Source organism: Pelobates fuscus, chromosome 12, assembly GCF_036172605.1.
Source record: "Pelobates fuscus isolate aPelFus1 chromosome 12, aPelFus1.pri, whole genome shotgun sequence".
Taxonomy (NCBI): domain Eukaryota; kingdom Metazoa; phylum Chordata; class Amphibia; order Anura; family Pelobatidae; genus Pelobates; species Pelobates fuscus.
The window spans coordinates 130,878,676-130,906,108 of record NC_086328.1 but is presented as its reverse complement, the minus strand read 5'-3'; the positions used below and the strand labels follow the sequence as shown (position 1 = coordinate 130,906,108).

Here is a 27,433-nt window from a genome sequence, read left to right as displayed (position 1 = left end):
GGGAGATAAGATACCATGCTATAATATGGTCCTATACTTGGGAGATAAGATACCATGCTATAATATGGTCCTATAGTCCCATATTCGGGAGATAAGATACCGTGCTATAATATGGTCCCATACTCGGGAGATAAGATAGAATGCTATAATATGGTCCCATAGTCCTATACTCGGGAGATAAGATATCATGCTATAATATGGTCCTATAGTGATCAGAAGCAGAGACGTGTTGAGATCTGCAAGGGGAGCTAAATTATTATTATTGTCATTTTTATTTAATTCTAGAAAACAAGGGACAAATTACCAAGTTTGCACCAAAAACCATAATCATCCATTGTGTTCATATGTATAGAGTGTATATAGACTGTAAGCTCGTTTTAGCAGGGCCCTCTTCAACCTATCGTTTCTGTAATTTTCTTGTAATTGTCCTATTTATAGTTAAATCCCCCCTCTAATAATATTGTAAAGCGCTACGGAATCTGTTGGCGCTATATATAAATGGCAATATTAATAATAATAATAATATGTAATCACAGACTTTGAGCCAACAAAAAGAATAACAAACAAACTGAAAGCGAACAAAAGTAATGAGACACACAATATTGGATAGTTATTTTTAAGGTTGTAGCTGATCAGTGTACATATAATAAAATTGGAAATAGCTTTCATTCCATGTATTTGCTAGCAATTTGGTTATTGTTATTCATAGGTGAAATCTTATTGACCATCAAGTCTTGACAGAGGCACATAAACAAATTGATTACATTGAAACAGGCTGCAATGAGCACTCATTCCTTAAGGGGATACCACAGTGTTGTGAATACAAACCCTCGGCCTCCTCCCTCCATCGCAGCCCTCTGCCAATAAAGGGTTAAAAGCCCATATTTAGCAAAGACCCCTGATGGTGACATCCCCGTTTTTGTGTGTGGTTTGCCTGGGGGTGCAATATACCCGATGTTGTCCCCCCTGGGCCTTCTATCTTGTTTCTTTAGCTCCTCTCATTTTATCCACGTCAGTGGACTGATGTCTCTGGTGGTGGAACCCGCGAGACCTCTCACAGTTATTGTCTATATTGTCTCGAAAAGAGAGAAACAATTCCTTGTTCCCAACAGTCATCATTAGCGTTGGGTTGGGAAAATTTGCCTTTTGTCAAGCATAGGAAAAAAAGTAGTCCCTATATTATCTTATGATATCTTTTGACTACATTGTAATTTGAATGAAATTCCATCCAAGTCTTTATGAGCCATTCGTAAAGATTTTATCTTTAAGAAATTCTCCATTTGTTTGGGGGGGGGGGGGGGGGAGGAGGGGGAGGAGAGTGGTGGAATGACAGACCCACTTTAACTCCTTGGCTGCCAATGATGTGTGCTCCACTTGAAGCAACTTGTGGGATTTAAATAGCTGCAGGCCACAATCACTGCGAACCCCAGTACCAAATTGTGAATATATCGAATTAGGGAGAAGGGGGAGGGAGTACAGAGGAAAAAAGGGTCTGAGAAAGATACGATTACATCACAGGAACATTTAGAAACATTCTAAACAAAATAAAATATACAATTTCAACACATTTTATTGGCATGCAGGGCTGTTATTAAATGGTTAATATGGAAAAAAATATGTATATTTCTGGCAACAGAACAGTGCGCAGTGTGGTTAAGGCTAGCAGACAGACGGGAAACTCCTTCATTTATAGGGAAACGGTAACCTTGAAATCGGTCCTTGAACTTACTAAAAAAAGATATGAATCAAAGGGGAACAAAAAGCCAGGAAGGAAGTCAAAAGCAATCAAGTCCGTATGCTTTGGGGAGGGGTGAGCACAATGAGTTTCACCTCTTCACTAGTAAACTATTTAGGAAAATACGAGCAGAGCCTAGAAAACCACATAATATGATGAACAAACGTGGATTTAGTGCAGGACTAGTGAGCAGGAAAATCTAACATATGGATTTATAGAAGTCTTCATGTATTAGTTCATCCTATGCAAATATATTGGAGGTTAAAATATTATACAGTATTCCGTGCGGTTATCGTAACAGGTTCATAAAAATTAGGACAACGTGATATTTAGCGTACAGTCGTAGGTGTAAACCATAAGTCACAATAAAACCAGGCCAGGAGTATAACTATTGGTATTTAGGGGAAAAGAAAGTCCCAAATTGGCAGCAGGTTGTAAAACCTAAGTCAGTAATGTACCTACATACTTTAAATATTGTTGTGGGCCAAGACCAGATATTTGGTTGATTGAAGAGGTGTGCGAGTGCAAATACATCCAGATGGGCATCCATAAAATTCACTGCGTTCTCTTGAACAAACACTCAGGGATGGGCAACCTTCAGCACTCCAGATGTTGTGGACTACATCCCCCATAATGCTCTTACATCCACAATGATGGCAAAGCATCATGGGAGGCATAGTCCAAAACATCTGGAGTGCCGAAGGTTGCCTATGCCTGCGTCTAGTACAAATTAGAGAAAAATCATTTACCAGTAACATGAGGTCTAGATCATTTGTGGAAGGTAATGTTAGAGATGATTTATCTAACAGAATGTGACTGAATTGTAGAACAATTAAAACCAGCCTAATGTAAACAAGAGACTGTAAACTCCATAATGTATATCTTGCATTTAACTTGCCAAACTAGGTACAATTTATCCCCGGGTTTAATCAAAGCAAAAAAAATAAAATAACGAATTATTCACGAAGGTATGAAATGGTGGGAATTCTAAGTAAATTCAAATTAAAGGTTTAAACCTTAATAAACCAAAGTGAAAACATAGCTGACTTGGATAACGTTTCCAATGTAGCGATTTTCAAAACGCGAAAATTCACTGTAAATTATGAACAATTCACACTTTTGTGATCGATCCTGTGTAACCCAAAGAATTAAACAAATTGATAAAAATATAAATACTAGCAATTTGCACTGTGTCACTGAACAAGGACAAGCAGCCAAGCTGATAAAGGTTTTTTCCAGATTTATCTGCTGGAAGGTTTAGCTGCAATGAAACATTTGGCAGTAAACACAAAGGAAAATGACATTTGACAAAATACTTGTTGGTCAGCGTGAACTTTTGCACAAATGCAGGTAAAGCTTGGCAAATGTGCTCGGAGTTTTAAACTGCCACTTTAATTACGCACCTTTTAAGATTGAATTTGCCTGCAGCTGTATGCCACAGTGACTGATCACCGATTAATACAGTTCCTCTGAATTTCAATGCTAGTGAAAATAGTTTATTAACATTACAACAAATCTACCTGACCCAAACAAAACAGAAAAAAAATGTTAACTATCAATCAGAATTATAAACATGTTTTTTCCCCCCATTTTATGTACAACTTCAACACCAAACAAGCAAATAATAGTTAAATTTAAAATAAAAGTCAAGCAGCAGGAAAAAAAACACACAAATGATAAGGTGCATGAGGACAAACAAATGCACAGTGTGTTAAACAGATAGCATCTTGAACACAAAGAATAATGAAGTACAACAAGGGTACAACAAGGGTCATTAATTACAATGTGATTCAAAGTTACCCAACTGAACCAGATATCCCTTGCATTCTCCTACACAGCAAGCCAAGCTTTTTCCATTTCCTAAAACCTTAAAGGGGACTCTCCAGTGCCAGGAAAACATATCTGTTTTCCTGGCACTGCAGTGCCCCCCTCTTTCCCACCCCCAATTCCATGTTGCTAAAGGGGTTAAAAACTTCTTCAGCCACTTACCTGAATCCAGTGTCGATGTCCCTCGGCGCTGGGTCAGGCTCCGCCCACACTCCTTCCCCGTCGACACCAGCCGGCGGGGAGACCTAATGCGCATGCGCGGCAATGGTCGCGCGCACATTAGATTAGACCTCCCCATAGGAAAACATTATCCAATGCTTTCCTATATGGGATTCCGGCGACACTGGAGGTCCTCATGCATAGCGTGAGGACGTCCAGCATAGTGGCTGTCTATCAGAGGACTTAACCCTGCAAGGTAATTATTGCAGTTTATAAAAACTGCAATCATTACACTTGCAGGATTAAGTGTGATGGGAGTTGGCACCAAGACCACTTCAATGGGCAGAAGTGGTCTGGGTGCCTGGAGTGTCCCTTTAACCCCTTACGAACCAATGAAGGAATATACAACCCTTCAAACACCAACACTTTACATTACACTATAGCGCCAGTGCCCAACTCATTTAAAGATGGTTGGGTTGTACACAGTGTAAGCGTAATTACACAGCAGGACATTTAATTTGAATAAATGTTGACTTAGATTTTTGGAAGCCTACTGGGCACCGTGCCACTCACTTACATAGCATTAAAAAGCACCTATCTAAGCACCATAACCACTACAACGTATTGCAGTAGTGATGGTGCTTTTAGTGTTCCTTTAGCATTACCCTGTATAGCAAGCCCTGTGTCAATTCGGTGTTACCCAAAAGATTACAGTAAATTGACATGGGTGAATGAGGTATGTCAAACCTTCCCAAGTGACATCACAAGTTGGGAAGTTAAGGTATCCTTTGTTTTTTTTCAAATCACCTAATAATAGGTATGCTAACCGTGAAGGAAGAGGACTTATAGCCACTGCATTAACTGCGGTAGCAACAGAGTGATGCATCATGTGTGCCTTTAATTTCCACCCACCTGCATGGAGAGTATAGATTTATTGAATAAACTAGAAAGGGGCAGGGTGTGTGTGTGTGTGTGTGTGTGTGTGTGTGTATATATATATATATCAGTGTGCTTCTGTGTCTGCGCACACATCTGTGTATGTGCGTCTGTTTGTCAGGGTGTGTGGTTTTATGTCTGTGTGTGTGTATCTGTGTCATGGTGTGGGCATGTATCAAAATTTGTGGGGGGTTTTAAGGGTGCATGTGTGTATATGTCGGTGTGTATCTATGTCTGTGTATGTGTATATCTTTATGTGTGTATTGTTGGGGAAAATATTATATATATATATCAGTTTAATATGTTCCCCAACATGTATGTTTTGTTGTCTATATAAATTTGTATGTATGTTTCTGTGTATTTACATGCATCAATATCTGTGTAAGTATGTATGTATGTGGTAGTGTATGTGCATACATCCAAGCAGTCAAACACCAGCACAAAATACAAGCACACCCTGCAATCTAACTCAAAATATTACATATACACACCCTGCATTCAAACAAATAAAATAATAATATACAAACACACCCCTTCACTCAAACACAAATACTTAACATAAATGTACATCCGTCATTAAAAGTGAACATTACATTCAGACACACCCCTGCAATCAAACATTACATACAAACACACCCCTGTATTAAAACACAATAACTATATACAAGCACCCCATCAAACACCAACGCTGTACATTACACTATAGCGCCAGTAAATGCCGCAGCGCTGTACAGATACGCAACCTAGACATTTTTACTTGGGGTGCCTTGGAAAAACCCTGAAATATAAGGGCGCCTTGAACCTAAAAAGTTTGGGAACCACTGGATTAGACCATGTATGGTGCGTAAGAGGGTTGGAGACGGTGGCCAGGAGCCCCTTACAGAGTTCTATACAGTATACAATTTTACTACATATGTTTTTTTTTGTTTGTTTTGTTTTTAAATGATTGCAGTTCCCAATTGATTATGATTCTTGTTCCTTAAAATTGCAATTTGCTCCGGAAACCAAACCTCTCAAACTATTCGCAATATTGATTAATCAACTATGTGCCCAAATACCTAGGACGTACAGAAGAGAGTAGGTTAAGATGTTTAATGTATTTTCCATTATTGTTTTAATTGCTGTATTATTTAATTTAATTTTCTTTTTATATCTCTGACTGTGCCCCTACAAATCTTTGCATACTGCGCCCATTCACCCTAAACCCATGACAGTTACCAAGTATGCAGGTAGAACTCTGGTGAAATCCTACCTTAACCTACAGCAGGGGTATTAAACCCCTAGTTCTCCAGGTGATAGGTGGCTGGTAAAGCATTAAAGTAGACAGAACTCAAGAACAGCTGGAAAATGATGTGTTGGCCAACCACGATCCAAACTATTAGGTCTTTCAAAAATGTGAAGCCAAAGAATAATGTTCTTCCCAATTCATAAATGTCCTCTACAACAATCTTTATAATGAACTTCCTTTTAACATATACATTTAAAAATTGCAAACCCAGTAGACGTGTTATCATGAATAGCTTTCCGAAACTCAATACCTACTATATAGATCAAGGGTCGGCAACCTCTGGCACTCCAGATGTTGTGGACTACATCTCACCTGATGATCTGCCATCATTATGCGAGTTGTAGTCTACAACATCTGATCTAAATTGTTCTCTTGTTTTGTTTGTTGGAGCTACTAGCACCATAGAAAGATCTCGAAAACCAGAACACACAAGAGACTGCAAGGAAACATATCTGAATAAGTACACGTGATCGGTGCCCCCCCATGATGTACTTACCATGGTGCTCCATATATTCGGAATCCTTTTACGGTGATTTCAGAGTCTTGTAAGTAAATACTGTTAGTAAGAAGTGACTGCACATTGTCAAAGTCTTCAGGTTTCAACTTCGAAACAGAGGGAAACCGATAGTAATCCTGTTTAACAAGATCGGCCATGAATTCTTTATCAAAAGTCAGTTCATGATTTCCAGCAATCACTATTTTATATTCATAGGGTAAAGATCCTAGAGGGAACACAACAAAAAACAGAAAATTACATTCTTTCCATCACAACAGATTCAATTAATATCACCAAAGTCTTACATAATATACAATCTAGAATCTTGAGCATCCTGATGTTTTAGGTTCCAAAGTCCAAACTGGGTTACTGAAAACACTCAATGGGATATTGAGAATAGAGACTTCTGGCTTTAACATACTGACATATTCTAATTCTGCACTTAAATCCTTCCATTAATACGCCCCAAAAAAAAAACAACTAGATTTACATCATAACGTCATTGTACCAAAATGCAACTTTATATATATTAGAGAACAGTGAGATCGTTTTCAGCCATTTGGTTATCGCAGAAAAACTCTTCCATATGCCTTCCTGAGCCTTTATTTAGCAAATTGTTAATTTACCCATCGTAAGCTCAAAGTTTCTGCCTATTTCTCCTTGTGAGGCTGCCGGATCGACAATTTTCCATCATACAGATGTTATAAAATAATGGGAAGAAATATTTATATAAATAAGATCAAGATAGTGAGAATTTTGGGAGGGGACAACATGACCACACGTGTTTAGATTGTCCATTGCAGTTCTATTACTTTAGCATTATATATTCCTTTTCAAGTCATCTCTAATAATGAAGTTCTATTCTCCAGGGAGTGTATACCACACCATCTGTTGTGATTGAGATCACATGAAAAATGTTTAATAGAGTGTAAACTCGTGTATTCAGCTTTGTGTTAAATTTAAAACAATCACACACAACATGATCGTCAAAAAAGTTCAACTTATTTCACACGCTAGACTAGATACTATAGGACCAGTCTTTAAGTATTACTGATCATCAGATTAGATTTGATTTTTCACCAATATACTGCAATTAATATTATGTCCTGGAATGTCTAGAACTACTCTGAAATGAAAAGCCTTTTTCAGATTTTCAAAGAACTGCACACTGGTGAATAGGTAAGAACACCTACACAGGGGTTTAAAATGTGCAGTTAAACATCTCTCTGTCTGTCTGTCTAAGGTTACGGTTTAAAAACAGTGGTAGAAGAGTGATATTTCTTTTAAATGATCCAAGACGCCTCCATGAGGCAGACCAACTTAAATTTCAGCAAAGAAATATTAATAAGTTAGTCCACCCTGTCATTCAGAGACCAAATGCTCAGACAATAAAATCTCGAATAAATGTAAATTTTAATACAAAGAAGACAGTCACGGACAAGAGTAAGTGGTGGGCCATATCAATGTATTGAGTAAATAACTGTAACATATGTTCACTTCGCTGTAAATATTGTAAAATCTGTGAATATTAGTTATATTGTTTATAATGATTAGGTGTATTGTAAATCGTCCATACTTATAAAAACATTGGGGTCATGCTTTAACCAAAAGACAAATTTCTCGCACCGGTTTTGGTTGGTTATTTGGACTTATTTTAGAAAAGAATAAACTCTGGGGGATATGGTTCCTGGGTGACCATTTACATAAAAATTAAGGTCATTTCATATAAAATGAATAACATTAAGGGCATCGACGTGAAAATAAAGCAAAAAAGAAAAAGCATTCGTGCACGCACAATAAGTTAAATTAACTCGATCAACTTAAAAAGTTAAATATCCCCATTCCAGAATTGTAAAGAGCTTAAATGTATTTATTTTTAAATGTTGGTGCAATACAAATGCTAATAATATTAATAATAATAATTTAATACAAAGGTCTGAAACAAACATTTTTTTTTATTTTTTTTCCAAAGACAGGTTTGAATATTCAGGACTCAAATACAGGGAAAAAAATGTTTAAGAGACCAATGTTTGGGAGGGGGGAGAGAGGGGGGATCAGCAGATTTAGGGATCCAGCCGTGTGGTAATTTCCTCTAACAGTACAACCTGAGGTGTGACAGTGACCCATTCTATGGGTTAATAGAGAGAAAGAACAGAACTGGCTCCCGTAAGGAGAGTGTGGGGAGCACAGCAAGATGAATCTCTTCTTTTGTTAACACAAGCCGCAGACAACAAAACAGCACAAGCAGAACGGAAGTTCAAGCTCTGACCTTTCACTCCCTACGCGTCAGGCTTCATTAATTTTCATAGGGCCTAGCAGCAAAGCGTTAATGCTAACAGTGTGTTAGAGACACCGCAGCAGCATTATAAACACCAGCAATAAAGCACTTCACAGCACACGCTTACACACCAATACACATGTACTGAACACTGTGTAACGCTTACACACCAATACACGTGTACTGAACACTGTGTGACGCTTACACACCAATACACGTGTACTGAACACTGTGTAACGCTTACACACCAATACACGTGTACTGAACACTGTGTGACGCTTACACACCAATACACGTGTACTGAACACTGTGTGATGCTTACACACAATACACGTGTACTGAACACTGTGTGATGCTTACACACAATACACGTGTACTGAACACTGTGTAATGCTTACACACCAATACACATGTACTGAACACTGTGTGCCGCTTACACACCAATACACGTGTACTGAACACTGTGTGCCACTTACACACAATACACGTGTACTGAACACTGTGTGCCGCTTACACACCAATACACATGTACGCTTACACACCAATACACATGTACTGAACACTGTGTGAAGCTTACAAACCAATACACGTGTACTGAACACCGTGTGACGCTTACACACCAATTCACGTGTACTGAACACCGTGTAACGCTTACACACCAATACACGTGTACTGAACACTGTGTAACGCTTACACACCAATACACGTGTACTGAACACTGTGTAACGCTTACACACCAATACACATGTACTGAACACTGTGTGAAGCTTACAAACCAATACACGTGTACTGAACACCGTGTGACGCTTACACACCAATACACGTGTACTGAACACCGTGTGACGCTTACACACCAATACACGTGTACTGAACACCGTGTAACGCTTACACACCAATACACGTGTATTGAACACTGTGTGATGCTTACACACCAATACACATGTACTGAACACGTGTGACGCTTACACACCAATACACGTGTACTGAACACTGTGTGCCGCTTACACACCAATACACATGTACTGAACACCGTGTGACGCTTACACACCAATACATGTGTACTGAACACCGTGTGCCGCTTACACACCAATAAACGTGTACTGAACACTGTGTGAGGCTTACACACCAATACACATGTACTGAACACTGTGTGAGGCTTACACACCAATACACGTGTACTGAACACTGTGTGAGGCTTACACACCAATACACGTGTACTGAACACTGTGTCAGGCTTACACACCAATACACGTGTACTGAACACTGTGTCAGGCTTACACACCAATACATGTGTACTGAACACTGTGTCAGGCTTACACACCAATACACGTGTACTGAACACTGTGTCAGGCTTACACACCAATACACGTGTACTGAACACTGTGTCAGGCTTACACACCAATACACGTGTACTGAACACTGTGTCAGGCTTACACACCAATACACGTGTACTGAACACTGTCAGGCTTATACACCAATACACGTGTACTGAACACTGTGTCAGGCTTACACACCAATACACGTGTACTGAACACTGTGTCAGGCTTACACACCAATACACGTGTACTGAACACCGTGTAACGCTTACACACCAATACACGTGTACTGAACATTGTGTGACGAGGCAATGTACTCGGCCTGCTGTATAGCATGTGCATCTTAGAACATCAAATAATGGAAATACCTCTTTCTGCTTAAAAGGAACAAAAAGCCTTATATTTACATTTTGCTATAATTTCATTAACATGATAGGTTTCACTGGAACAAAAAAAAACCAGACTATAATAATGCAGGTCTAATGATTTGACATTTTCAAATATTTTTTACAGTACATTTTAAAAACAATGTGCATAACATCATAGTAGGATGTTGTCTTTATGTTGCATTCACAGCAATATAATGTGGCGTAAAGACACTGTGCTTCTGCCCCTGTAAAGGATCACTCCAAGTACCATAATCATGGCAATGCTCTGCTGCTACCTCAATGCAAATAGTCAAACCATTTGCCAACGGTTTGGCAACTTACCTGTGGTCCTCAAGGCCCCAGTCACCTCCTCCATAAATGGAAGAAGCTCTCTGCTTTGAGCTATTCACAGCAGCGCACGGCCTAATTTACTGAGTGAGACTGATCAGCTGACGCTCTCGGCCCGGCCAGTGAGCTGGCCCTGCGCAACAGGCCTGAACTCAGGAGAGCTGACGGAAGCTCCTACCAGGAGACGTCTGTTCTCAGTGTAAGAATTAACTAGCGTTTAGTGGAACCCAAGTAAGTTGTAAATCCGTTAGCAAACATTTTGACTGCATATAACGGGGTTATGGTGCTTTGAGGTTTTTTTCAAATTTATAGAAAAGCAAAACGTATGAAAACATCTGAGGACGTCTCCATTTGAAACTGTATTCAGAGGCACAAATTAATGGGATTTTCAGAAAAAAATTATTTCTTACGAAAGACAAAAACATTTTTTATTATTGTTATTATTATAAACAATCTTAAATTCCTTAACTCTTTTTTTTTCTCCCTCTTATGTTGCTTTGAGAATTTTTATCATTGCCTGGTAGAATGTTTAAGGAAATCGCACAAACAAAAAGTAATTCTCACAACAATCGAACGGAAATTCTGCTTGAAACATTTCGTCAGCAGAAAAAGGAAACACTGTTGCTCGAAAGTGAAAACAAATAAATAAATCATGAAACAAATGTCAGCTTTCTCCTTTTAGTCCCAGATTTGTGAAGATAGAAATTCAGTCTGAATTATTATATATGAAATCAGGACTGTTATGGGAACTTGGGTTTATGTTTTTTTTTTGTTTTGTTTAAAAAAAAATTAAATAAATTCCTCTGTATATTTGACAGATTGACAATCACTAAAATTACGCCCAGGGATGCAGCGCCGTACTTCAATAAAATAGTATATATTGAATATATAAAATAATAGATTTTTTGTAGTACCTTGTAATATCTTTTTTTTTTTATTGGACTAACAGAATGTGGACTTTCAGGAGATAATTTATCAACAATACACCAAGGAGATAAAAAAAAAAAAAAATATTAAAATCCAGAATGTATCAAAAAAAATTTAACAACAAAAATACGTGGATTTAGATTTCTTGTCCAACTGCCAGAGTTTCACATGACTGCATCTCCTACTTTTTTTGTCATATATTCCTGTGTGAAAATGCAAGTCTGTGAATGAATGTCTAACATATAGTTGTAGGTACCGCAGGGGCGGATCCAGAGCAAATGATCAAAGTGAAGCAGGGAATATTATGTTTTGCTGGCAGCACAAGCTCACTGAGGGGTGGTCCCCACTGTATTCCACAATACCTGCATCCAAGCTGTTAAAAAAATAAATACAACTTTTTATGGCCACAACTTCTTGAGCCTGCTACACAAACAAGGAAAGGGGGGATTTTTATTAATTTGTCTGGCAGGAATCAGAGAATCATTGTTTGTGCCGTGGCAGAAGCTGCATGTCTAAATGTGTTTAGATATTTGTCACTGAATAAATATTTGTAAATATGTGAATGTACGTCTACCTTTAGAATGTGTCACAAAATACTACAGTGCCTTTATTTAATTTGGGCTCTGGGGTTGCTGCGCATGCGGTCCCCCCTCAGCGATGACAACAAAGGAGGTGAAGCCAGCACAGAGGGAACAAAGAGCTTGGTGAATAAAGGGTTTAACTGCCAGGGGGCGAGTTGGGGCATGGAGCGTTAGGAATACGGTATATAGTGTTACTATGCTTGGCCAGTCCATCACCTTTACCTTCAGCTTCTTTAGCAAGGCAGTGGTCATCTTGCAGGTGTGTGTTGGGGTCGTTATGTTGGAATACTGCCCTGCGGCCCAGTCTCCGTTATGTTGGAATACTGCCCTGCGGCCCAGTATGTCACAGTACATGTTGGCATTCATGGTCCCCTCAATGAACTGTAGCTCCCCATGCAGGCCCAGACCATGACACTCACACCACCCTGCTTGACTGTAGGCAAGACACACTTGTCTTTGTACTCCTCACCCGGTTGCCACACACGCTTGACACCATCTGAACCAAATAAGCTTATCTTGGTTTCATAGGACCACATGACATGGTTCCAGCAATCCATGTCCTTCTGCTTGTATTCAGCAAACTGTTTGCAGGCTTTCTTGTGCATCATCTTTAGATGAAGACAGCCATGCAGACCAATTTAATGCAGTGTGCGGCGTATGGTCTGAGTACTGACAGGCTGACCCCCCACCCCTTCAACCTCTTCAGCAATGCTGACAGCACTCATACATCTATTTCCCAAAGACAACCTCTCGATATGACGATGAGCACGTGCACTCAACTTCTTTGGTCGACCATGGGGATGCCGGTTCTGAGTGGAACCTGTCATGTGAAACTGCTGTATGGTTTTGCCCACCGTGCTGATGCTCAGTTTCAGGATCTTGGCAATCTTCTTATAGCCTAGGCCATCTTTATGTAGAGCAACAATTCTTTTTTCAGATCCTCAGAGAGTTCTTTGCCATGAGGTGCCATGTTGAACTTCCAGTGACCAGTATGAGAGAGTGTGAGAGCGATAACACCAAATTTAACACCCCTGCTCCCCATTCACACCTAATACCTTGTAACAATAATGAGTCACGACACCGGGAAAGGAAAATTGATAATTGGGCCCAATTTGGACATTTCCACTTAGGGGTGTACTCCCTTTTGTTGACAATGGTTTAGACATAAATGGCTGCGTTTTGAGTTATTTTGAGGGGACTGCAAATTTACCCTGTTATACAGGCTGCACACTTTACATTGCAGCACAGTGTCATTTCTTCAGTGTCGCCACATGGAAAGATATAATAAAATATTTACAAAAATGTGAGATACTGTATGTCCTGCAGGAAAATCCAACCACGGTCCATTTTAAGCTTTCTGGCAGAGAGTGTCAGGTATTTATTTAATATCTATTGATATTTGATAGAGTCCATGATGCCATGTATCCTAACAAAATGGCCAGGTCAGTGGCAGAAAAAGAGACCAAAAACATTAAAGACTCACCACCGTTAAATACCCGGTCTGTCATTTAAGTACAGGATCTAAACGGCTTAACACAAAACCAACAGGTGATTTGAAAAATCCTGTTCCAAAAGATTATACATTTCTGATGGATTTTCAAAACAAATAAATTACCCCAAATCTTGACATGATTAATTCATTGCTCAGTCAGACTCCCAAAAGCATTCGTAGCCATCAATAAAGAGGGGGTGGGTGGAGGGGTTTGCAAAACAAACAACTTTTTTTTTTTTTTTTTTTTACACGATTAATATTAGTCTTTGGAAAAAAAAACCGTGGGGGGAGGGAGCCTCTGCCATTTTGGACAAAACGCTACTGATGTTCTGCCGATCCCCAGAGCTTGCAGGACCATCACAAATACTAGGGACCAGTTCACAAAAAAACAGTATCACTACTGAGTGACAAACATCCCAGGATTAATGTCTACAGTCTACCTTCAGATACGGTGACAATAATGGGAGAAGAAGATATACAAATCTTTGGAAAACTACTTTACTTTAATTTAATAGACACTATAAGCACCCAGACCACTTTAGCTTATTGACGTGGTCTGGGTGCAGCCCTGCAATGTTAATTATTGCATTTATCGAAACCTTGCAGTAATTTTATTAAAGACACGGAGGCGAGTATTATGCTTCTCTTTCTTTTATTTTCCCTCAGCAGCGAAGAGAGAAATGAGTGAAAAGAGAAAAAACATATCATTAACATATATACATATTCAACATATTCCACAGTGCTACATAAGGGAACCTCCCCCTTTCAGTATATAAGGTGTAGCACTCTCTTCCTCTTCCTCTTTCTTCGCTGCTCCCTCAGACCAGCTAAGTACATTTTATTGACTATATCATTCTGCTGTCATTTATACCTACACTGCCTGCAGTTTTTCTGCAGGGCTTGTTTTATGTTTAATTTATTCCTATATATACTACTTATTCTATCCTTTGGGGGTGGGCTCTTGCCCCTCTTCACCCTGGGCTGTTTTTGACCCGACCCGTTTTCACCCGGGTCCCTGGGCTCTTCTGTGCCCCTGGCTATCTCCCCACCCCACCCTTGTCGTTTTCGGCACCCTTAGAATCCCGCCAACGTTGTTCCCCGGCGGTTTCTCATCTTCTCCGGTTCCGCCGCGGGCGCGTTCTGCGCATGCGCGGACACTCGCGGCGGCCATTTTCTTGGTTTCCTGTCGCCGATAGTGCCGGCGGCCATTTTAAGCCTCATTACTCGGCGTTTTTTGCTCCGAGGAGGCTGCTTGATCCCTGCTCCTGCTCCTACCGGGTATTTTCTCTCCTGCTCTGTCCTTTGTGCGTGGGTTAAGCAATCCAGCACCTGTCTCTGTCCTTTAGCCTTAGACATTACCTACTTAGTTTGTGATTATGCAGTCTGCCTGTGGTGATTTGAGTCCCCACCCTGTCCCCTCTAGGGGTACCACAGCATCTGATTCCCAGGCTGACTCCAACCTTATAGGCTCTGAGGAGTTCCAAACCCTCCTGGACACCACTATGTCCACCTCCATTAACAAGGCCATTTCCTCGGCCATGGGAGCTATGTCCTCTAGTATCTCCCTGTCCATCTCTCAGGCCCTTAGGCAGGCCCTCCCCGCCCAGTCTGGCACAGGACCCTCTCCCAACTCCCCTGAAGGGACTAGCCCAGGGCGCAAGGCGCCTGCCAAACGCAAACACACTGCTGACCCTCCCCACACCCAGGTAAAGCCTGGTTTGAATGACACGCCTCAGGCTGTCAATGATGGCGCGCAACAACCGCGCAGTAGAGCTACTGGCCGGGCTACGGCGGCCAGAGAATGGAAACGGGCACGTGCCCATGATTTATTGTCCGATTCGGACGAGGATGGGGACGAGGAGTCAGACAACCAGTTCTCGGATCCCTACGGGGACAAGGTTTCAGGGGACGATGACCTCCCAGGGTCACAATTCCCTTCCAGGCCAACCCAGGCCAAAACCCTTTCAGGGGCCCATGATGCAGAGCTAACCTCTGACGATAAGGATGCCCTGGCTTTTGACCCAGACAACCTCAGGCACCCTCGCTCCGCGGAATGGGAGCCTGCGACCCATATAGCCCGATACCTGGCCCTTAGGGTCCGGAAATCCCTCTCACAGGAGGGTCGGAACAAGCTGAGGGCGGAATGCCCCCGCCCGATCATACCCGATGCGGTAGCCAAGACCCCTGAGGTAGACCCCCAGATTGTACAATTTCTGGGCAAGTCGGGTTGGAGACCCAAAAAGGGCCTGGACTACTCCATGCGTAACTGTCAGGACAAGTTCCTTGACACCCTGGGCCCGGTCACCAAATTGTATGAGCTGCTAGAGACGGCTCAGTCTAGTGGGGCTCCAGTAGACTTTGAGGTGGCGTTCGGCTGGCTCCAACGCCTAATTTGTATGATAGGCAACGCCAACACGGCTATGTCAACGGAGCGCAGGAAAGCCATCCTGCTTAAGATTGAGCCCAAGCTCGCAAGCATGGCCTCCAATGAGCCCGGTGCCTCCGCAAAAGGCCTTCTATTTGGAGAGTCCTTCGTAAAGGACCTGGGGTCTTACGTTAAGACATTCACGGCTTTGGACAAGGCCCAATCCTCCATTAAGCGGGTATTTAGCCCAAAGGTTTTTGGCGGGGCCGGTAGAGGTAGGAGCCGTCTACCCGGCCGCAACCCCCGGGGTTTCTCAAGACCGGGCAGAGGCTCCTTCAACCAACAGAGACCGACCCAGGAACGGTCCTTCACCCCATTCTTCCCCTCACGAGGACGGGCTTGGCATACCCGCGGCAGTCGAGGAGCACCCACGGGAAAACGCCCTTATGGTGAGTACCATGTTTCCCCTTTCTTCCCATATACAGGTAGGGGGCAGACTGACCCGGTTCACCCGGGCATGGTCACTTATCACGTCAGACAGTTGGGTGTTACAGACGATAGAGGGCTACCACCTAGAACTGACCGCTTCCCCCATTCAGACCTCTCCCCCAAGGGCAATTCACATGCCATCTGCACACTTAGATCTCATCTCTACGGAGATCAGGGAATTACAGGCCAAGAAGGCCATAGAAGAAGTCCCTCTAGACACACCGGGTTTCGTAAGCAACCTTTTTCTAGTGCCCAAAAAAGGAGGCGGGGTACGCCCGGTTATCAACCTACGGCCCCTGAATGCCTTCATACAATACCGGCACTTCAAGATGGAGGGCATTCATTGCCTCAGAGACCTGCTCCTACCCGGAGACTGGATGGTCAAATTAGATTTGCAAGATGCTTACCTAACGATCCCAGTAGCCTCAATTCACAGGAACCTACTCCAGTTCTGCTGGGAAGGCAAGAAGTGGCGTTTCACATGCCTACCTTTCGGTCTGTCCTCCGCCCCATGGTGTTTCACGAAAATACTAAAACCAGTGGTGGCCTCCCTCAGATTGCACGGAGTCCGCCTTATCATTTACCTGGACGACATCCTCATACTCTCCGGGACTCGATCCCTCTTACTAGAACACTTGGGGTGGGCCCTACACCTCATACAGAACCTAGGCTTCCTGGTAACCTGGAAGAAGTCGGTTCTGATCCCCTCTCAACAAATGGAATTCCTCGGATTCCGTATCGACTCTGTACTACAAGTTCTCTGCCTCCCAGCGGAGAAGATGTCCAACATCAAGAGGGAAATACGGAAACTTATGCAACGGCCGGACATATCCCTGCGCCAACTGGCACGGGTCATCGGCCTGTTGGCAGCCTCTATCCAGGCGATTTTCCCAGGTCCGCTGCACTACAGATAATACAATAAAATGGGTGCACAATGTGGGGGTGATTAGGGACTGATGCTCAAACACCTAAAAAGTGGTATCCCCTACACCACTTAAAAATACATAGTATACATACATAAAAAGGTGGAGCTCAATGCAGCAAATATTCTGAAAAACAAGATAATGCAGCAAAATAGTGTAACACAGTATATGTAAAATTGGTTTAAAAATATATAATGGTGTCACTCACAAGCCTGGAGTCATACCGTCATATGACTCCGGTAGTATATGCCTCTGGACCATTCAAGGTTGTCCAAACCCCTTCTGTGTAAGGTGTTTTCCTTTAAAGTGCTGTAGTTCTTCTTTCCAGTGCTTTGGAATAATAGATACACCAGGTCCAGGATAGTGAATCCAATAAAATGCTTTATTTCTTTAAAATCAATGAGTAAAAATAAATAAACGAATCTGTGCCAGGTAAATACCTGGATAGACTAAGTAGTCCAATATCAAATGTCCAAAACGCGTTTCGCCTTGTTAAAAGGCTTCCTCAGTTGGTTGTTCTGTCTCTTCCTCCTTTCTCCTGTTTTTAAATCGCCCGCTTCAGGTTGTTAATTGTTTGTATTTCCGGTCTCTCATTTCCGGTTTTTCGTTTCGTGGAACGCACGTGCGTTCCACTGTGCGTCCTTGCTTCCTGAATCATCATTCTGGTAAAACGCACCTTGTGTTCGGTTTCCGCTTCCGGTTCCGCGATCAGTGGAACGCACTTGCGTTCCAGCGAGTGTTGTCACGGACACCTTTGTTTTACCTTCTAGACAATACTGTATGAAGTTTAATTCATATGTGGATAACACCATCTTTAGTGGTAAACCTTATTTTTACAATGTTACTATTATCCCTAATTTTGTGTATTTTTCAAGGGTGACTTCATTCCTATTCATATATATTCCCACTATTGCATATACATCCACTTTTAAATATATTTTAAAGAAGAAAACATTTAAAAAGACCTTGTCAATAAAAGCAATGTTAATATATATCCTAAAAATATATATGGATAAAATCAAATGATAATTTAAAACCCATTTCTTTAAAAAAATCATTAATAAAAATGCACCATGTTAATTCATAAAATGGCATAATTCAAAATCATTATTTAACCCATATGGCATCATCGTGTTAAAATTGTAAATGAATTTCATCTCCTCCCTTCCAATCTTTTTAATAAAATCGCCACCTCTCCAATCTTTCTTCACTGTTTTGATTGCCATAAAAGTTAGCCCTTCAGGGTTAAGGTTGTGAACTTTTTTAAAATGATTCGAGACACTATGTGTCTCTATCCCATTTCTTATGTTCCTTATATGTTCTGCCACTCTTGTGTTTAAATTGCGGATTGTTCGGCCTACGTATAAAAGGTTACACGGGCATTTTAAAACATATATTACCCCCTTTGAGTGGCAGGTTAAATGGTCTTTTATTTGAAATTTTCGGTTTATGATGGGCTCCACATCTATTATGTGACGTTTTTTGCTTTTAGTATTTCTGCATGCCAGGCACTGCCCACACCCATAGAAACCATTGCTCATATTAAAAAAGGTTTTATTGGTTTGTGTTGTGTCCTTGTTGCAACTTTTTACCAGCGTGTTTCTTAAATTCTTTGCTCCTCTATATATTATTTTAGGTTTGTCTGGTAGAATGTTTTTAAGGACAGGGTCATCTTTCAAGATGTGCCAGTATCTATTTACAATTTTGTTTATCTTCCTATTATTTCCATTAAAACTACATATAAATGGGGTGTTGTGCCCGTCCCATTTTGGGTTCTTCTTTTTGTCTTTATACATTAAAGTGCTCTCTCGTGGGATCTTGAGGACGTCTTCTAAGGCTGCTTGGAGTTTTGTTTCCTCGTACCCCTTTTGCAAAAATTGTTTTTTAATCTTATTTGCTTGTATTATGTAATCGCGATCCTCTGTACAGTTGCGTCTAATACGCAAGAATTGGCCTTTTGGGGCATTCATTAGCCAGGGTGCGTGGTGGCAGCTTTCCTTACCGATGTATCCATTGGCATCTACCTCTTTGAAGTGGTTTTTTGTTACGATCCGTGAGTCCATTATGTTAATTTCTAAATCTAAAAAATTAATTTGTTTAGTGCTAATCTCTGCAGTTAAAACAATGTTCCATTCATTGGTGTTCAAGTGTGTGATAAATTGGTTTAAATCCATGTTAGTGCCTGTCCAAATAAAGAATATATCATCTATAAAACGGCGATAGCACACCAAGTTCGCCCCCCATGGGTGTCCTTGGTATACAAACTGTTCCTCCCAATAAGCCATAAACAAGTTGGCATAGCTTGGGGCGAACTTGGTGCCCATCGCCGTTCCCCTAATCTGTAGATAGAAGGTCTCGTTGAACCAGAAAAAATTGTTGGTTAAAATTAAATGGATGCCTTCTAAAATGAATAAAATTTGTTCTTCTTTAAAATTATTCTTCTTTAAAAAATATTGCACTGCTTCCAAACCTTTTTCGTGTGGTATAATGCTGTAAAGAGAGGTCACATCACACGTCACTAAAAAATTACCTTCTTGCCACGTTATTGCCTCAATTAGTTGTAGGATGTGTATGGTGTCTTTCAAATATGAGATTCCAAAAAAGCCCCTCTTTTGATAGAGAAGATGAGGGTTTCATGACAGGATGGAACAAAATGCTGGAGGGTTTTTCCTTCAGCACTATGGGGTACATCGTCTCCAGACGAGAGGAGACCCTGTCACAAATAGACAAAGAAATAATAACCTGGAAAGAAAAAATAAGTGAAACCACTAACCCCGAAATATACAGCCAAATAATGAGAGATATAAAAACTAAAGTAGAAAAAATTGAAAAAGAAGTAATCGAAATAAAAAGGAGTAAATATTTGAGAGATATGAACGATTATAAAACGGGCAATATAAACACTTTAAAAAACCAGAACTATAAAAAGGTACCATACAAAAAGCAATACGATTTCCCGAAAAGGAGGAGGACTATAGAAAGAAGAAGAAGTAAATCACCCCCCAGAAATAAACTAGCAAGAAGGACTAGATCACCCTCTGTAACTAGACAATTTAATAGGCATAAAGGGCAGACAATAACCGTAACACCTAGACAAAAATTAACAAGAGAAACTAACACAAAAGTTAGAAGAGATCAGGAAGTTCTAAACCCATTAAGACAAAACTACCCTCAACGGGGAAACTATAGGAGAAACCATTCTCCCCCACCAAGACAGACTAACTATAGAACCTACAGCCAAGTAGTCCGATCAAACCTATCAGAAAGGGAAGGCATGAGATGGGATGAAGAGGAGAGAAGAAAAAGAAATTATAGACGATCTCCCGAGAAGTGGAATAATAGAATAGAAAGGACAGAGGAAGAACCTCACTCAATCCCTTTTCGGAAGGACCCAGCAATAGAGAGGCTGAAACAGATACGCCCAATCAAAATATGGGAGTCACCGGGAAAAAGACAGAGATCATTAACAGAGGAAAGAGAAATAGAAACAGAAGAAGAAGCACACAAAGAGAAGAGAGGAAAGAGGTAAATACAGATGGAATCTTCAACTTAACTGGGAAGGAACTACCCATGGGGGAGGTGGAAATTTTACAGAAAGGCTTAAAATTTGCCCCAACTTCTGATCTTAATAAGTTCGATTTTTTCATAGATATTAACAAGTTCATTAGAAACCTATGTTTAAAAAAATTTTTTTACAACAAGGAAGAACCACAAAAGGAAGAAGGGATATCCGAGTACATACATACTGATCTTAAATCAAAATCGGACTTCTTCCCCAAACATCTTATCTCAGACGAGATTAAAACTTTTGAAATAATGGTAATGAAAGAAATAAAGAAAATTAAACCTTTGAACAAATACCATCAAAACTTGTCTAGTAAAGAAAAAAGAATAGTGAAGGAATTAAAACAAAATAAGGAGATAGTGATTAAACAGGCGGATAAAGGGGGCGGTGTAGTGGTTATGCAAAATAGCAAATATTTACAGGAAGCAGAACGGATCCTCTCAGACTCACAGACATACCAGAAATTAGAGAAGAACCCAATCGAAAATATCAAAAAGAAATTTGATGATTATATTGAAAAAGGGTTAGAGAAGGGAATACTAACCACTAAGGAGGCTAAGTATTTATCTACTCCACACCCCAAAACTCCAGTGTACTATCACCTCCCAAAGGTACATAAAAATAAGGATAATCCACCAGGGAGACCCATTATATCTGGGATAGATTCTATCTCAGCAAAAGTATCTGAGTATCTCGATCACTTACTACAACCCCTAGTGGTCCGAAATGCAGCATATTTGAAAGACACCATACACATCCTACAACTAATTGAGGCAATAACGTGGCAAGAAGGTAATTTTTTAGTGACGTGTGATGTGACCTCTCTTTACAGCATTATACCACACGAAAAAGGTTTGGAAGCAGTGCAATATTTTTTAAAGAAGAATAATTTTAAAGAAGAACAAATTTTATTCATTTTAGAAGGCATCCATTTAATTTTAACCAACAATTTTTTCTGGTTCAACGAGACCTTCTATCTACAGATTAGGGGAACGGCGATGGGCACCAAGTTCGCCCCAAGCTATGCCAACTTGTTTATGGCTTATTGGGAGGAACAGTTTGTATACCAAGGACACCCATGGGGGGCGAACTTGGTGTGCTATCGCCGTTTTATAGATGATATATTCTTTATTTGGACAGGCACTAACATGGATTTAAACCAATTTATCACACACTTGAACACCAATGAATGGAACATTGTTTTAACTGCAGAGATTAGCACTAAACAAATTAATTTTTTAGATTTAGAAATTAACATAATGGACTCACGGATCGTAACAAAAAACCACTTCAAAGAGGTAGATGCCAATGGATACATCGGTAAGGAAAGCTGCCACCACGCACCCTGGCTAATGAATGCCCCAAAAGGCCAATTCTTGCGTATTAGACGCAACTGTACAGAGGATCGCGATTACATAATACAAGCAAATAAGATTAAAAAACAATTTTTGCAAAAGGGGTACGAGGAAACAAAACTCCAAGCAGCCTTAGAAGACGTCCTCAAGATCCCACGAGAGAGCACTTTAATGTATAAAGACAAAAAGAAGAACCCAAAATGGGACGGGCACAACACCCCATTTATATGTAGTTTTAATGGAAATAATAGGAAGATAAACAAAATTGTAAATAGATACTGGCACATCTTGAAAGATGACCCTGTCCTTAAAAACATTCTACCAGACAAACCTAAAATAATATATAGAGGAGCAAAGAATTTAAGAAACACGCTGGTAAAAAGTTGCAACAAGGACACAACACAAACCAATAAAACCTTTTTTAATATGAGCAATGGTTTCTATGGGTGTGGGCAGTGCCTGGCATGCAGAAATACTAAAAGCAAAAAACGTCACATAATAGATGTGGAGCCCATCATAAACCGAAAATTTCAAATAAAAGACCATTTAACCTGCCACTCAAAGGGGGTAATATATGTTTTAAAATGCCCGTGTAACCTTTTATACGTAGGCCGAACAATCCGCAATTTAAACACAAGAGTGGCAGAACATATAAGGAACATAAGAAATGGGATAGAGACACATAGTGTCTCGAATCATTTTAAAAAAGTTCACAACCTTAACCCTGAAGGGCTAACTTTTATGGCAATCAAAACAGTGAAGAAAGATTGGAGAGGTGGCGATTTTATTAAAAAGATTGGAAGGGAGGAGATGAAATTCATTTACAATTTTAACACGATGATGCCATATGGGTTAAATAATGATTTTGAATTATGCCATTTTATGAATTAACATGGTGCATTTTTATTAATGATTTTTTTAAAGAAATGGGTTTTAAATTATCATTTGATTTTATCCATATATATTTTTAGGATATATATTAACATTGCTTTTATTGACAAGGTCTTTTTAAATGTTTTCTTCTTTAAAATATATTTAAAAGTGGATGTATATGCAATAGTGGGAATATATATGAATAGGAATGAAGTCACCCTTGAAAAATACACAAAATTAGGGATAATAGTAACATTGTAAAAATAAGGTTTACCACTAAAGATGGTGTTATCCACATATGAATTAAACTTCATACAGTATTGTCTAGAAGGTAAAACAAAGGTGTCCGTGACAACACTCGCTGGAACGCAAGTGCGTTCCACTGATCGCGGAACCGGAAGCGGAAACCGAACACAAGGTGCGTTTTACCAGAATGATGATTCAGGAAGCAAGGACGCACAGTGGAACGCACGTGCGTTCCACGAAACGAAAAACCGGAAATGAGAGACCGGAAATACAAACAATTAACAACCTGAAGCGGGCGATTTAAAAACAGGAGAAAGGAGGAAGAGACAGAACAACCAACTGAGGAAGCCTTTTAACAAGGCGAAACGCGTTTTGGACATTTGATATTGGACTACTTAGTCTATCCAGGTATTTACCTGGCACAGATTCGTTTATTTATTTTTACTCATTGATTTTAAAGAAATAAAGCATTTTATTGGATTCACTATCCTGGACCTGGTGTATCTATTATTCCAAAGCACTGGAAAGAAGAACTACAGCACTTTAAAGGAAAACACCTTACACAGAAGGGGTTTGGACAACCTTGAATGGTCCAGAGGCATATACTACCGGAGTCATATGACGGTATGACTCCAGGCTTGTGAGTGACACCATTATATATTTTTAAACCAATTTTACATATACTGTGTTACACTATTTTGCTGCATTATCTTGTTTTTCAGAATATTTGCTGCATTGAGCTCCACCTTTTTACGCTGCACTACAGAGCCTTACAACGACTGAAAGCGGCCTGCCTGAGAAGTGGCCACTCGTACGAATCTCACATTTCCCTGGACGAGGAGTCGAGGGAGGAACTGAACTGGTGGCTAACCCACATGGAGGCTTGGAACGGCCGAGCGATCTTCGGGTCCACTCCAGATCTGGTGATCGAATCGGACGCCAGCTTACATGGTTGGGGCGCGCGCTGCGGCAATATATCCACAGGAGGCAGGTGGTCCACGGAGGAGTCCTTCTTACACAAACTCTCTGGAACTGCTGGCGGCCTCGTTCGCCATTCGCAGTCTGTCTCCCAGAGGCATCTCATGCTCGATTCTTCTCAAGCTGGACAATGTCTCAGCGGTACGATACATAAACCATCTAGGGGGAACCAGGTCCCGCATCCTAGCGGTTTTGGCCAGAGACTTCTGGAATTACTGCTTACAGAACAGCGTGTCCGTTACCGCGGAACACATCCCGGGCCTGGACAACTACACCGCGGATTGGAACTCCCGCTACTTGAGGGACTCGGGAGATTGGAGACTGCTACCGAAAGTATTCCGCAGAATCTCGTCCCTGTGGGGACCTTTGAGCACGGACCTGTTCGCATCCAGACTCAACACACAACTACCGAAGTTCTGCAGCTGGCGACCAGACCCGGAGGCCATAGCGACAGACGCTTTCCTCCAAGATTGGTCCGAGGGCAGGGCTTACGCCTTCCCACCGTTCAATCTGATAGCTCGTTGTCTGGCGCACCTCCGACGCTTCAAGAGCTCATTGGTACTGATAACCCCGTGCTGGAGATCTCAACCTTGGTTCCCACACCTACTGGAGATGGCGACAGACCACCCACGGCTACTGCCGGACCATCCATCTCTACTGACCAACCCGGACGGGGAGAACCACTCCCTGGTGGAACAGGGCCTTCTCCGCCTCATGGCATGGCTCCTTTCCGGGGACCCTGGGAAATCACGGAAGTTTCGAACACGACTATGCAGCTCCTGGCAAACGCATGGGCACCTGGTACACGACAAGCTTATGCTGCAGCATGGAGACAGTGGGCCAATTGGTGCTTGGGACGATCACTGGATCCGATATCAGCCCCTGTGAAGTCGGTACTAGATTTCCTTACACACCTGTTCGAGTCAGGCAAGGCCTTCCGCACGGTCAATGTTTTCCGCTCGGCCATCTCAGCCGGGCACGACCAGGTGGACGGCCTCCCACTGGGGCAGAATCCTCTAATTTGTCGTTTGCTCAAGGGAGTCCGTTTCTCACGTCCCCCCACGTCCAGATACGGGTCCTTCTGGGACGTCAACTGTGTGTTCAGACTCCTAGATGGCTGGCCCACCAACATGGATCTTTCACTTAAACAATTATCGGCAAAACTACTGATGCTGCTCTGCCTTCTATCCTGCAAACGGGTATCAGATGTGAGAGCCTTGGACTGGCGAGCACGTACATTCACCCCGGAGGGGGTGTCGTTCGATATCTCACGAAGAACGAAGTCGGCCACCAAACAGGTCTGCTATCCACGGATACCGTGCTTACCTAACTTATGCCCAATTGCGTGCCTAAAAGAATACGAGTCTCGCACCTCTGCACTGCGCCCGTCCAATGACGGCCCTCTGTTCATCTCCCTGAAGAAACCCCATCTACCGGTATCCACGCCGACGCTGGCACGATGGATCAAATGGCTGTTAGCTACGGCCGGGATCGACGTCTCTGTTTTCTCATCACACTCTGTTAGAGGCGCCATGGCCTCTAAAGCATCGGCGGCCGGATGCCGCTTGGAAGACATTCTGAAGGCTGCAGATTGGTCTACGGAATCCACATTCAGGAACTTTTACTTTAGACCGATACAACATTTTTCAGATAAAGTTATTGCTCAGCTTTGAACAAGCATAATAGGAGCCTCCGTGTCTTTAATAAAATTCCTAGATTTTACTAGTAGCATGACGTAAAGTCATGATTTTATTAATGACACGGAGGCGAGTATTATTCCCTCCCTCCCTCCCTAGGTTGGAGGTGGTGATATGTTTTCTTTTACAACCTGTTTTTCTGGACTGACTCACGACTTACATCTTTAGGACGGGTCTTCCTGGCCCATATTCTATTTAATTATGCTTTATTATTTGATGTTTCTGTCTTTCAGGCTTAGTTTACATTAGCTTTAATTGATCATGATCGTCACGTATTTAATGTTATGTCTATTTAGTATGACATTTATTTCCTTTTCAGAAGTCAAGATTACTAAATATACTGGAAAATGTTACACCCAGTTGTAAGTTGAGATTTTACCATATTTCTCCTCTCTTTTTTAGCATGATTCCAAATACCAATGGAACTAACAGGAGCTTCAAGGTTGACTCCGCATTCCCAGGAAGATATGTTCAGCTTCCGAGTTTACAGTTCAAATTCAAGTTCTGGTTCGGTTTACGGGTCTTCGGATCGCTACGAAAGAGGAAGAGGAAGAGAGTGCTACACCTTATATACTGAAAGGGGGAGGTTCCCTTATGTAGCACTGTGGAATATGTTGAATATGTATATATGTTAATGATATGTTTTTTCTCTTTTCACTCATTTCTCTCTTCGCTGCTGAGGGAAAATAAAAGAAAGAGAAGCATAATACTCGCCTCCGTGTCATTAATAAAATCATGACTTTACGTCATGCTACTAGTAAAATCTAGGAATTACCTTGCAATATTAGCTCCACCTCTAGTGGCTGTCTACCAGATGGGCACTAGAGGCACTTTCAGGTACCTTAGCAGACGCTCAGCACTATGGAGGGGGGGAAGGAAGCGAGGGAGGGAGGGAAGGAGGAGAATACAACTTTGTATTCCTACCACTGTAGTTCCCCTTTAAAAGACAGTACGGATCTAAACGTTTTCAGCTATTTTAATCACATTGAAAAGATAGCAGAGGATCCTCAATGCTAGGTCAACTAAAAGGGTTTTATAAGGGACAGGACAGTTGGAGGTAATTGAAATCCATTTTAAGAACAACTACTCTATCAATTTTTGCAATATCAACCATAGAAAATCTCAATATTATTTGCCAATGACATAGCCTTTAAAAATCCGCCTTTTAGAGGTCAATTCACCATTAATTTA

General features: G+C 41.2%; 1 protein-coding gene across 2 annotated transcripts in view; it reads right to left on the bottom strand.

Annotated features, from left to right (window-relative positions):
- The window catches only part of MPPED2 (metallophosphoesterase domain containing 2), a 148,319-nt gene that overhangs the window by 77,443 nt on the left and 43,443 nt on the right, over positions 1–27,433 (bottom strand). For both annotated transcript variants that reach the window (XM_063438508.1, XM_063438509.1), the window contains exon 4: positions 6,442–6,667. In XM_063438508.1, the coding sequence (XP_063294578.1) occupies positions 6,442–6,667 (226 nt within the window). The remainder of the gene's footprint in view (positions 1–6,441; positions 6,668–27,433) is intronic.